We start from the raw sequence: 8,758 nt of genomic DNA on the forward strand, positions 1-8,758 counted from the left end.
CGGGGAGACGCTGCTGCGCCGGAGACCCGGGCGGCGCAGCAGCAGGTGGAGGAGGAGCTCCAGGAGGAAGCAGGAGGCCAGACTGGAGGAGGAGATTTCCCGGGTGGACACACTGACCCTGGGCATAGAGAGCGGGACCGATGCCCCGGCGTTGGAGGGCAGCGGTAACAGGGTAAAGGCGGAGGGGTTGAGGAAGATGGAGGAAGGAGGAAGAGGGGCCGAACCTCCACTTCATCACTTTGCGGTCAAGGAAGACACCGACGACCAAGTGCTTATAAGAGACAAGAAGCGAGGGAGAGAGGAGGGAGAAGAGGAGAGGAGGATGAAGAGAGAGCAGGAGGAGGGGATGAAGGCTGTGAAGAGGAACACGGTGAAGAACTACCGCAAGGTAAGAGAGGAAGACAGAAACGGGCTCCGAGTCGCTGCCTGTGGGTTATGCTGATCTTGATGTGCCAAGTAGCCAAAGCTGAATTGAAACACCCCTAAAAATAGAGTTAAGAAATCCTGAACCCTGCACAAAACGGCTGACGCGGCCTCTAGAAAACACGTTTGAACAGAAAATTCAAGCGGCAAGTCGTGAATATCAAGCCTCCCTCGTCTCCCTCCTGCGTGTTCGTGTTGATGCAGCTTTGTTGCGCCCAGCGCACATGCAGGGAGAGTGTGTATTCGGCTAAAGCCAGCCTAAGGAAGTGCATCTCATCCAACGTGCAGATAGACAACATGGCTGCTGGGGGCGTCCGGGTGGCGTAGCGGTCTATTCCGTTGCCTAGCAACACGGGGCTCGCCGGTTCGAATCCCCGCGTTACCTCCGGCTTGTGCCTCCGTCCCTACAGACGCAATTGGCCGTGTCTGCGGGTGGGAAGCCGGATGTGGGTACGTGTCCTGGTCGCCGCACTAGCGCCTCCTCTGGTCGGCCAGGGTGCCTGTTCAGGGGGGGAATAGCGTGATCCTCCCACGCGCTACGTCCCCCTGGCGAAACTCCTCACTGTCAGGTGAAAAGAAGCGGCTGGCGACTCCACCTGTATGGGAGGAGGCATGTGGTGGTCTGCAGCCCTCCCCGGATCGGCAGAGGGGGCGGAGCAGCGACCGGGACGGCTCGGAAGAGTGGGGTAATTGGCCGAGTACAATTGGGGAGAAAAAGGGGGGGGGTCCCCCCCCCAAAAAAACATGGCTGCTAGGGAAGAGCGATGCAGAGAGACTGACGCTGCCATCAGTTGGTTTTAACAAACGAGTTGCAACACATAAAAAACCAGCGTGTGCGGGCCTCTGTTCTGAAGCTCTGCCTTAAATCTCACACATCTCACACACACACACACACACACACATCCTCTGTACACAGACCCACATTCAGGTTCAGCCCGCCCGGTTAAACTTTAACCCCTCAGGGTTACATAACGGAGGGGGACTGAGGAACTTTTGTTCCGCTCCACTTCCACGTTCTACCTTCCACGGATGGTAGAGCTTCCACACACACACACACACACACACACACACACACACACACACACACACACACACACACACACACACACACACACACACACACACACACACACACACACACAGAGGTCCTTATGACGCGCTATTAGTCGCCATGGAAAGCTTTATACCGCCCAAATACTAGGTGACCATCGGGTCAAAGTCCAGTGCACGTGTGTACCCGTCCCGTACACGTTAGGTAACCTGTGATAGATGGCGTTTGCCTTCACGTCACGGGTGGCGACATGAAACCCGATATGAAGCGGGAGCGAGGGCGGTCACAGGGCTCATTACCGGGGCGAGCTCATTACCGGGGCGCTCCCTAATGGTGGAGGCGGCGTCCCCCCTTTTGCTACTGGAGTTCACCGTCGCTTTGCAAACGCGTGTTCTTTGATCAGCTGACCGTGGCGGGGGGGGGGGGGCGCCGCTCGCATGCTGCTCCTCGGCGCATGCGGCCTTCGTTCCCTCAGCAGCGGCGCATGCCGGGGTTGTAGCACCTCGTGCGTGTGTGTAACTGCCAGACACGCCGAGGTTTGAAGAGCTGTTTTCTTTCTTAAGAGCAGTTTCAGGTCAGCGAGGTTTGAGGTCAGCAGTCAGTCAGTCAGCAGTCAGGAGTCAGTCAGTCAGTCAGCAGTCAGTCAGTCAGGAGTCAGTCAGTCAGTCAGTCAGCAGTCAGGAGTCAGTCAGTCAGTCAGCAGTCAGTCAGTCAGCAGTCTGGAGTCAGGAGTCAGTCAGCAGTCAGTCAGTCAGCAGTCTGGAGTCAGTCAGCAGTCAGTCAGTCAGCAGTCTGGAGTCAGTCAGTCAGTCAGCAGTCAGTCAGTCAGCAGTCTGGAGTCAGGAGTCAGTCAGCAGTCAGTCAGTCAGCAGTCAGGAGTCAGTCAGTCAGTCAGCAGTCAGTCAGTCAGCAGTCTGGAGTCAGTCAGTCAGTCAGTCAGCAGTCAGTCAGTCAGCAGTCTGGAGTCAGTCAGCAGTCAGTCAGGAGTCAGTCAGTCAGTCAGCAGTCAGTCAGTCAGCAGTCAGGAGTCAGTCAGTCAGTCAGCAGTCAGCAGTAAGTCAGTCAGCAGTAAGTCAGCAGTCAGGAGTCAGTCAGTCAGCAGTCAGTCAGTCAGCAGTCAGTCAGTCAGCAGTAAGTCAGCAGTCAGGAGTCAGTCAGTCAGCAGTCAGTCAGTCAGCAGTCAGTCAGTCAGCAGTAAGTCAGCAGTCAGGAGTCAGTCAGTCAGCAGTCAGTCAGTCAGTCAGTCAGCAGTAAGTCAGCAGTCAGGAGTCAGTCAGTCAGCAGTCAGTCAGCAGTAAGTCAGTCAGCAGTCAGGAGTCAGTCAGCAGTCAGTCAGTAGTCAGGAGTCAGTCAGTAGTCAGCAGTCAGTCAGGAGTCAGTCAGTCAGCAGTCAGTCAGGAGTCAGTCAGAAGTCAGTCAGTCAGTCAGTCAGCAGTAAGTAAGGAGTCAGTCAGCAGTCAGTCAGCAGTAAGGAGTCAGTCAGCAGCCAGTCAGTCAGCAGTCAGGAGTCAGTCAACAGTCAGTCAGAAGTCAGTCAGCAGTCAGGAGTCAGTCAGCAGCCAGTCAGTCAGCAGTCAGTAAGCAGTCAGTCAGCAGTCAGTCAACAGTCAGTAAGTCAGTCAGCAGTCAGTAAGCAGTCAGTCAGCAGTCAGTCAACAGTCAGTAAGTCAGTCAGCAGTCAGTCAGTCAGCCAGCAGTAAGTCAGCAGTCAGGAGTCAGTCAGCAGTCAGTCAGCCCTCAGAGGGGTTTTTTTCCCCTTGTGTGCCGCGGTACTTCCTGCTGGTTCACGTGTTCGAGAAAGTTTTCTCTTTTTGTTCGTTTCAGACAGAACACATGTACAGCACACACACAACCACACACACAACCACACACAACCACACACACAACCACACACAACCACACACACATACACACACAACCACACACACATACACACACAACCACACACACAACCACACACAACCACACACACAACCACACACACACACATACACACACATATATACACAACCACACACACAACCACACACACATACACACACAACCACACACACATACACACACAACCACACACACAACCACACACAACCACACACAACCACACACACAACCACACACACATACACACACAACCACACACAACCACACACACATACACACATACACACACAACCACACACACACATGGCTCCTGTGCCTCTCTTATCGCGTCCTTGATCAACGGAGCGGTGGACACAAGCGTTGCCCCCGCCCACTAAAGCCCACGTCCCAAACATTCCACGGCCCTCAGCAGATCGACCCCACCCTCCGCCAGCATTCCTTCATGGTCTGAGGTCTGTTCTCCTGTCAGCCTACAGAGGCTCCGCGTCAGCCAGGCGGGGGTTCATCTGCGGGGCACGTAGCCGGCCTCGAGGGCCGGGGAGCCTCGCCAGGTGATCGCGGGGACTCTCAAGATCAAGTCATGTTCAGTTTTATTTCTCGCATGTATGCGGATCCTTTTTTCTGTCATTTCTGTTTCATGATTCCCCTGACCGTTAAACTGCCTCCTATCTCCATGCTAGACCGTTGACCTTTGCCCTCGTCTTCCTCTCAGGCCCTGGACCGAGCCTTCCGTCGCGGCTGGGAGGCTTTCGTCACCAACCTCTACAGCGTCACCCTAACTCCCGTCACTTCGTCATCCTCATCTTCGTCACCCCCGCATCTGCCGAAGGAGAAGCTCCAGCGCAACCCCGCCGAGGTTATGGCATACAGCTCGCATTAGCATCAAGGACCCCGAGATAAAAGCTGAAACTATATATATATATATATATATATATATATACACACACACACACACACACACACATACATATAGTTTCAGCTTATATATATATATATATGTGTGTGTGTGTGTGTGTGTATATATATATATATATATATATATATATATATATATATATATATATATATATATATATATATATATATATATAAACTATATTGGATGCAGTTTTCCCCCTTCCAGTGACTTGTCCCAGCGGACTGCTGAATATTAGTCTGCGTGGTACTGGAGGGTCCAAGAGTCACATGTTCTAAGTTGGGTCCACTGGGTCAGTGCTCACCACGGACGCACAGAGAGCTGAGTTGGACTGGTGGAGGTGGAGGGGGGGGGGACTACTTTTGGTTTTGTATTAAAGTCTATGGGACACCCCCCCCCCTCTCCATGGGTGGAGGAGGTCAGTGGTCAGGTGCCTGACATCGGCTCCTGTCGTTGCCCCTCCGGTGAAACCCCCCTGACCCGGGACAGGACACTGATTGCTCTACTATATTTTCATCTGATCTGTGGCTATTACCTCACCGCCTCACCCACATTTCGTTCCAGCCACGACTTGCCTCTCTCCCCTTTGGTTTGGCACCATGAAACTGCCCTGCTGTTGATGTGTAACCAAATAATGGAAACTCCACCGGCAAAGCAGCAATGACTGACTAGAGGATTCATGTTCTGGACATGCTCCCTCTTTCTGTAGGTTAATAAATGCCATTTATGGCGAGCTGTATCTTTATTAGCTATTAACACGGCCCAGCGGCAAGGATCCAGGGAGACCGGGCTCAGTGTATGTACGTACACACACCCGGCCCATGCACACAAGTCAATGCCATTTCATAATAATGGCATTGTGAAGGACACACAAACACACACAACTTTATTAGTATATTATACTTATCAGGGAATTACATTTACATAACGCATCCGCGGCTGTGGCCGCATTCACTTTACCCAAATGAGGTTACGTAATATGTTGTAATGCAGGGTTGTGTGAGCGTGAACACACACACACACTCACACACACTCACAAATAACCAAACAATCAAAGCTGTATTCGTGATTATCACATTATAAACTTCCTTATAGGATTACTTTCAGACTCTCCGGCTGGGTTCTGATGAAGGTTGGGTAACCCGAGGGGACGCAGCAGTTGTGTGACGTGTGTATTTTCAGTTTTGCATCCAGATTAAGACTCGCGAGCAAATTCTCCAGAAGGACCCTGGTCTTTCCGTGGTTACCCCACGCAGTCTGTTTGAAAGGGAAACACCCCCCCCCCGAATGCACGGCTGCAGGAACCTTTTCCAGACATGCGACTGGGTACGTGCAGGCACCAAAATGGCGGTCCTAGAGATTTGCTGGTTTATCCGCGGCCAACACGCCTACAAAAACTAGCAAGTGTTTACCGCACAAACAATTTTCTATTCTCGTCTTTCTACTGGGTTTGCGTATTTCTGTCTCACCGGCATCTGAAGTTTGTACCGGTTTGAGTGATTGGGGGGGAACAGACGGGTCGTTTTACTTTGTCACGACATGTTCTTCTTCCGAGAACTTCTTTTGTATCCCAGTCAAAGCTTCTGCAATTTTAATGCAGAAGCACAAATAAAGATGCATTTGACATAAAAACTGGCGGTCTTGTGTCCCTCGGCAGGTTTGCCGCGTTACACCGTCCGGGTCTGGGATTTCATATCGATAATACAAATCACCGAACTTCCGGTCAGGAGCTGTGGATAAAAACGTTCAGATTGTGGAGTTAGAAAACAACGAGACGTGAGAGTAGACGTAGTCGAGGTAGTTTACTAGCTCCAACTTTGCATGTCATACGTTCGACAACGACACTGAACTGACTGTGAACCGGAAGCGGAAGTGCATTGTCTGACCCCTCGCCTCTTCCCTTAAAGGTACACCGTCCTCTTAGGTGAATGTCTCTCGATATATAGATGTGGGTCACCACAAGATTCAGATTCGGACGGCTTTATTCCTCCCAGAAGGGCGGTTCAGTTTTCCACTCGGCCCGGACGCTACACAAAACCCACAGGCAAGCGGCAATCGTCAGTAAGTCAGACACAACAGACGGGTCAGTACAAGGGAAGGGATGCACGCTGTCACCCTCCGCCCGGCCTCGCAATGCGGACTCACACGAGGACCGGGCGGAGGATAAAAATTCACACAGGGTTTAAAAGAATAAATAAAGGAAGCGTCCCAAGATGCATTGCACGTTACTTGCCAACACAACGTTCGGTACACGACACCGCACAGGCCCACAAGCCACGCGAAAAACTAACGAGGTTTAAACCAACTATTGTGGGTCATTCATTGAAAATGACCTCTCTCGGCCTTCGGCAGCCTCACGCGGTCGTCTCCATCTGTGTAGGTTCCGGTCCAGCGCAGTTTTCCTGTTCCCGAAGACGGAGCCCTCGTAGACGGTTTGTTCCCCACGACGTCCACATTGCTCACGTTAAGGTTTGGTGCTGTTCTGCAGCCTTTCACCTCATCTATCCATCAGGAACGAAGGCCCGTTGCCTCAGCCTGACTATGTGCAACGTTACGAGGTGTGGTGTGCAGATGTAAAGGCAATATTTAGATAAGACACGCGATTCGGAGACATCCACGGTGACTGTCTGCAAAACCCTTCCGGTCCACACCACCAGCGGCACACTGACACACCCTAAAGTTGAACCACGTGCACAAAAAGCCATTAATTTGGGTCATTAATCTATTTTGATTGGCTTGGTTCTCTTCACCGCTTTGTTTTTGCCTTCACGCGCCTGCGCATTTTTGTGCTGAATCACAGCTCGTGTCACGGACTTCCTGTCTTACCTCATGGAGGACAGGGTGTCTGGTTGAAAGTGGGAGACCTTAATGCAGTTTATGGGACAAATACTATTATCTGGCAGGACGCTAAAGGCACTGCTGGGATTCGAACCCAGGATCTCCTGTTTACTAGACAGGCGCTTTAACCAACTAAGCCACAGCGCCTCCTGTGGGGCCTCTTGGTGGCCCGGTTGCATCACTGACACACCAAGTAGGCACATTCACATACCATAAAGTCCCATGCAGCTGAATGTGCATAGACTATTTACAGTGGACGGGACATTCAGACCAGACAGACGGTGACTGTTTCTAAAAACCCATCCACACCAGAACAAGTGATGTATTCTCAGAAATCACACACACACACACACACTCCCTCAACCTCAGGCGAATGTCACTGTTAATTCAGGGCCACTGCTGGTTGGGGTAGGAGCGAACAGACCGCACCGGGATACAGTTACCCACACAGAATCCAGCACAGGCGGTGACCGATTCTGCACACTCATCCAAACTCGAGGCTGACTCCTTAAAGATTGACCGGCCTGTTGATTGAAAACAGCCCTGAGGTGTGGATTTGTCTTCTGTAGTCCAGCCCTGTACCGTCCTCGCAGTCCTCACAGCACTTTCTGCTTGTAGGCAGCAGGCAGGAACACTGACAGGTGGTTGGAGATCCCAAAGTGAGGTCTCGGGACACACCTGTAAGCTGCCTCCACCGGGGAGTAACGGTGGTTGAGAGTCTTGTTGCCTCTGGTTTAGCAAGGTGACGTGTTGGTAAACTTTTGGGGGCACAGATTTCAGCTTACAGTGGTTAAAGTCCCCCACCATTATTAAACTGGCCTCAGGGTGCAAGTTCCCCTGCCTCCATCAAGGTCATCCAGCACCACTAGCTTGCGGCGGTGTGTAGACGGCAGTTGACAACACGCAGAGGAGTTCCCTTGGGAGGTAGAATGGTCGGCACCTTGTTGTTGGTTCAGAGAAGGTTGAGCCAGTTCATGTGGATACAACATGTATTGACAGACACGCCTCACCACTCAACTAAGGGACCTCCTCAGGCTGGAGATGTCAGCCTGAGTGATACTGATACCAAAGGCCGTCCGTCATTTCATGCCCGGGCAGACTGCAGTCCCAGGAAACGGATGCCTCTCCCTCGGGGGTCCCAGTCAGCCGTTGTAGACGTTATTTATTCACACGACACTAACTACTCACGTTAAGGTTTGGTGGCGCTCTGCAGCGTCTCAACTCGTTTACCCACCAGGAGTAAAGGTCCGTCGAGTCAGCGCCACTATGTGCAAAATTACTACGTGTAGTGTGCAGATTTTGATTGGCTTGGTTCACTTCACCGCTTTGTTTTTGCCTTCACGCGCCTGCGTATTTTTGTACTGAATCACAGCTCACGTGACGGACTTCCTGTCTTACCTCATGGACGACAGGGTGTCCGGTTGAAAGTGTGAGACCTAAATGCAGTTTATAGGACAAATACTATTATTTGATAGGACGCAAAAGGCACTGCTGGGATTCGAACCCAGGATCTCCTGTTTACTAGACAGGCGCTTTAACCAACTAAGCCACAGCGCCTCCTGCGGGCCGTCTGGTGGCCTGATTCCATCACTGACACACCAAGTATGCACATTCACATACCATAAAGTAATATGCAGCTGAATTTACAT

At 51.8% G+C, this 8,758-nt stretch overlaps 1 protein-coding gene and 2 non-coding genes across 3 annotated transcripts in view; 1 reads left to right on the forward strand and 2 right to left on the reverse strand.

Moving 5' to 3' along the window:
* sb:cb1058 (uncharacterized protein LOC394209 homolog) overlaps positions 1-4,293 on the forward strand; it is a 5,409-nt gene extending 1,116 nt beyond the window's left edge. Inside the window, exons 2-3 of the mRNA XM_056300749.1 lie at positions 1-388; positions 4,068-4,293. The exon at positions 1-388 is cut by the window's left edge and continues 482 nt beyond it. Of these exons, the coding sequence (XP_056156724.1) occupies positions 1-388; positions 4,068-4,235 (556 nt within the window). The 3' untranslated portion in view covers positions 4,236-4,293. The remainder of the gene's footprint in view (positions 389-4,067) is intronic.
* A 2,889-nt stretch (positions 4,294-7,182) lies between these two features.
* Positions 7,183-7,256, reverse strand: trnat-agu (transfer RNA threonine (anticodon AGU)). The gene has a single exon. It is a non-coding gene; the product is annotated as a tRNA-Thr (tRNA).
* A 1,336-nt stretch (positions 7,257-8,592) lies between these two features.
* Positions 8,593-8,666, reverse strand: trnat-agu (transfer RNA threonine (anticodon AGU)). Its single transcript has one exon. It is a non-coding gene; the product is annotated as a tRNA-Thr (tRNA).
* Positions 8,667-8,758: the final 92 nt, after the last annotated feature.

This window comes from Lampris incognitus, chromosome 20 (genome assembly GCF_029633865.1).
Source record: "Lampris incognitus isolate fLamInc1 chromosome 20, fLamInc1.hap2, whole genome shotgun sequence".
In the NCBI taxonomy this organism is placed as follows: domain Eukaryota; kingdom Metazoa; phylum Chordata; class Actinopteri; order Lampriformes; family Lampridae; genus Lampris; species Lampris incognitus.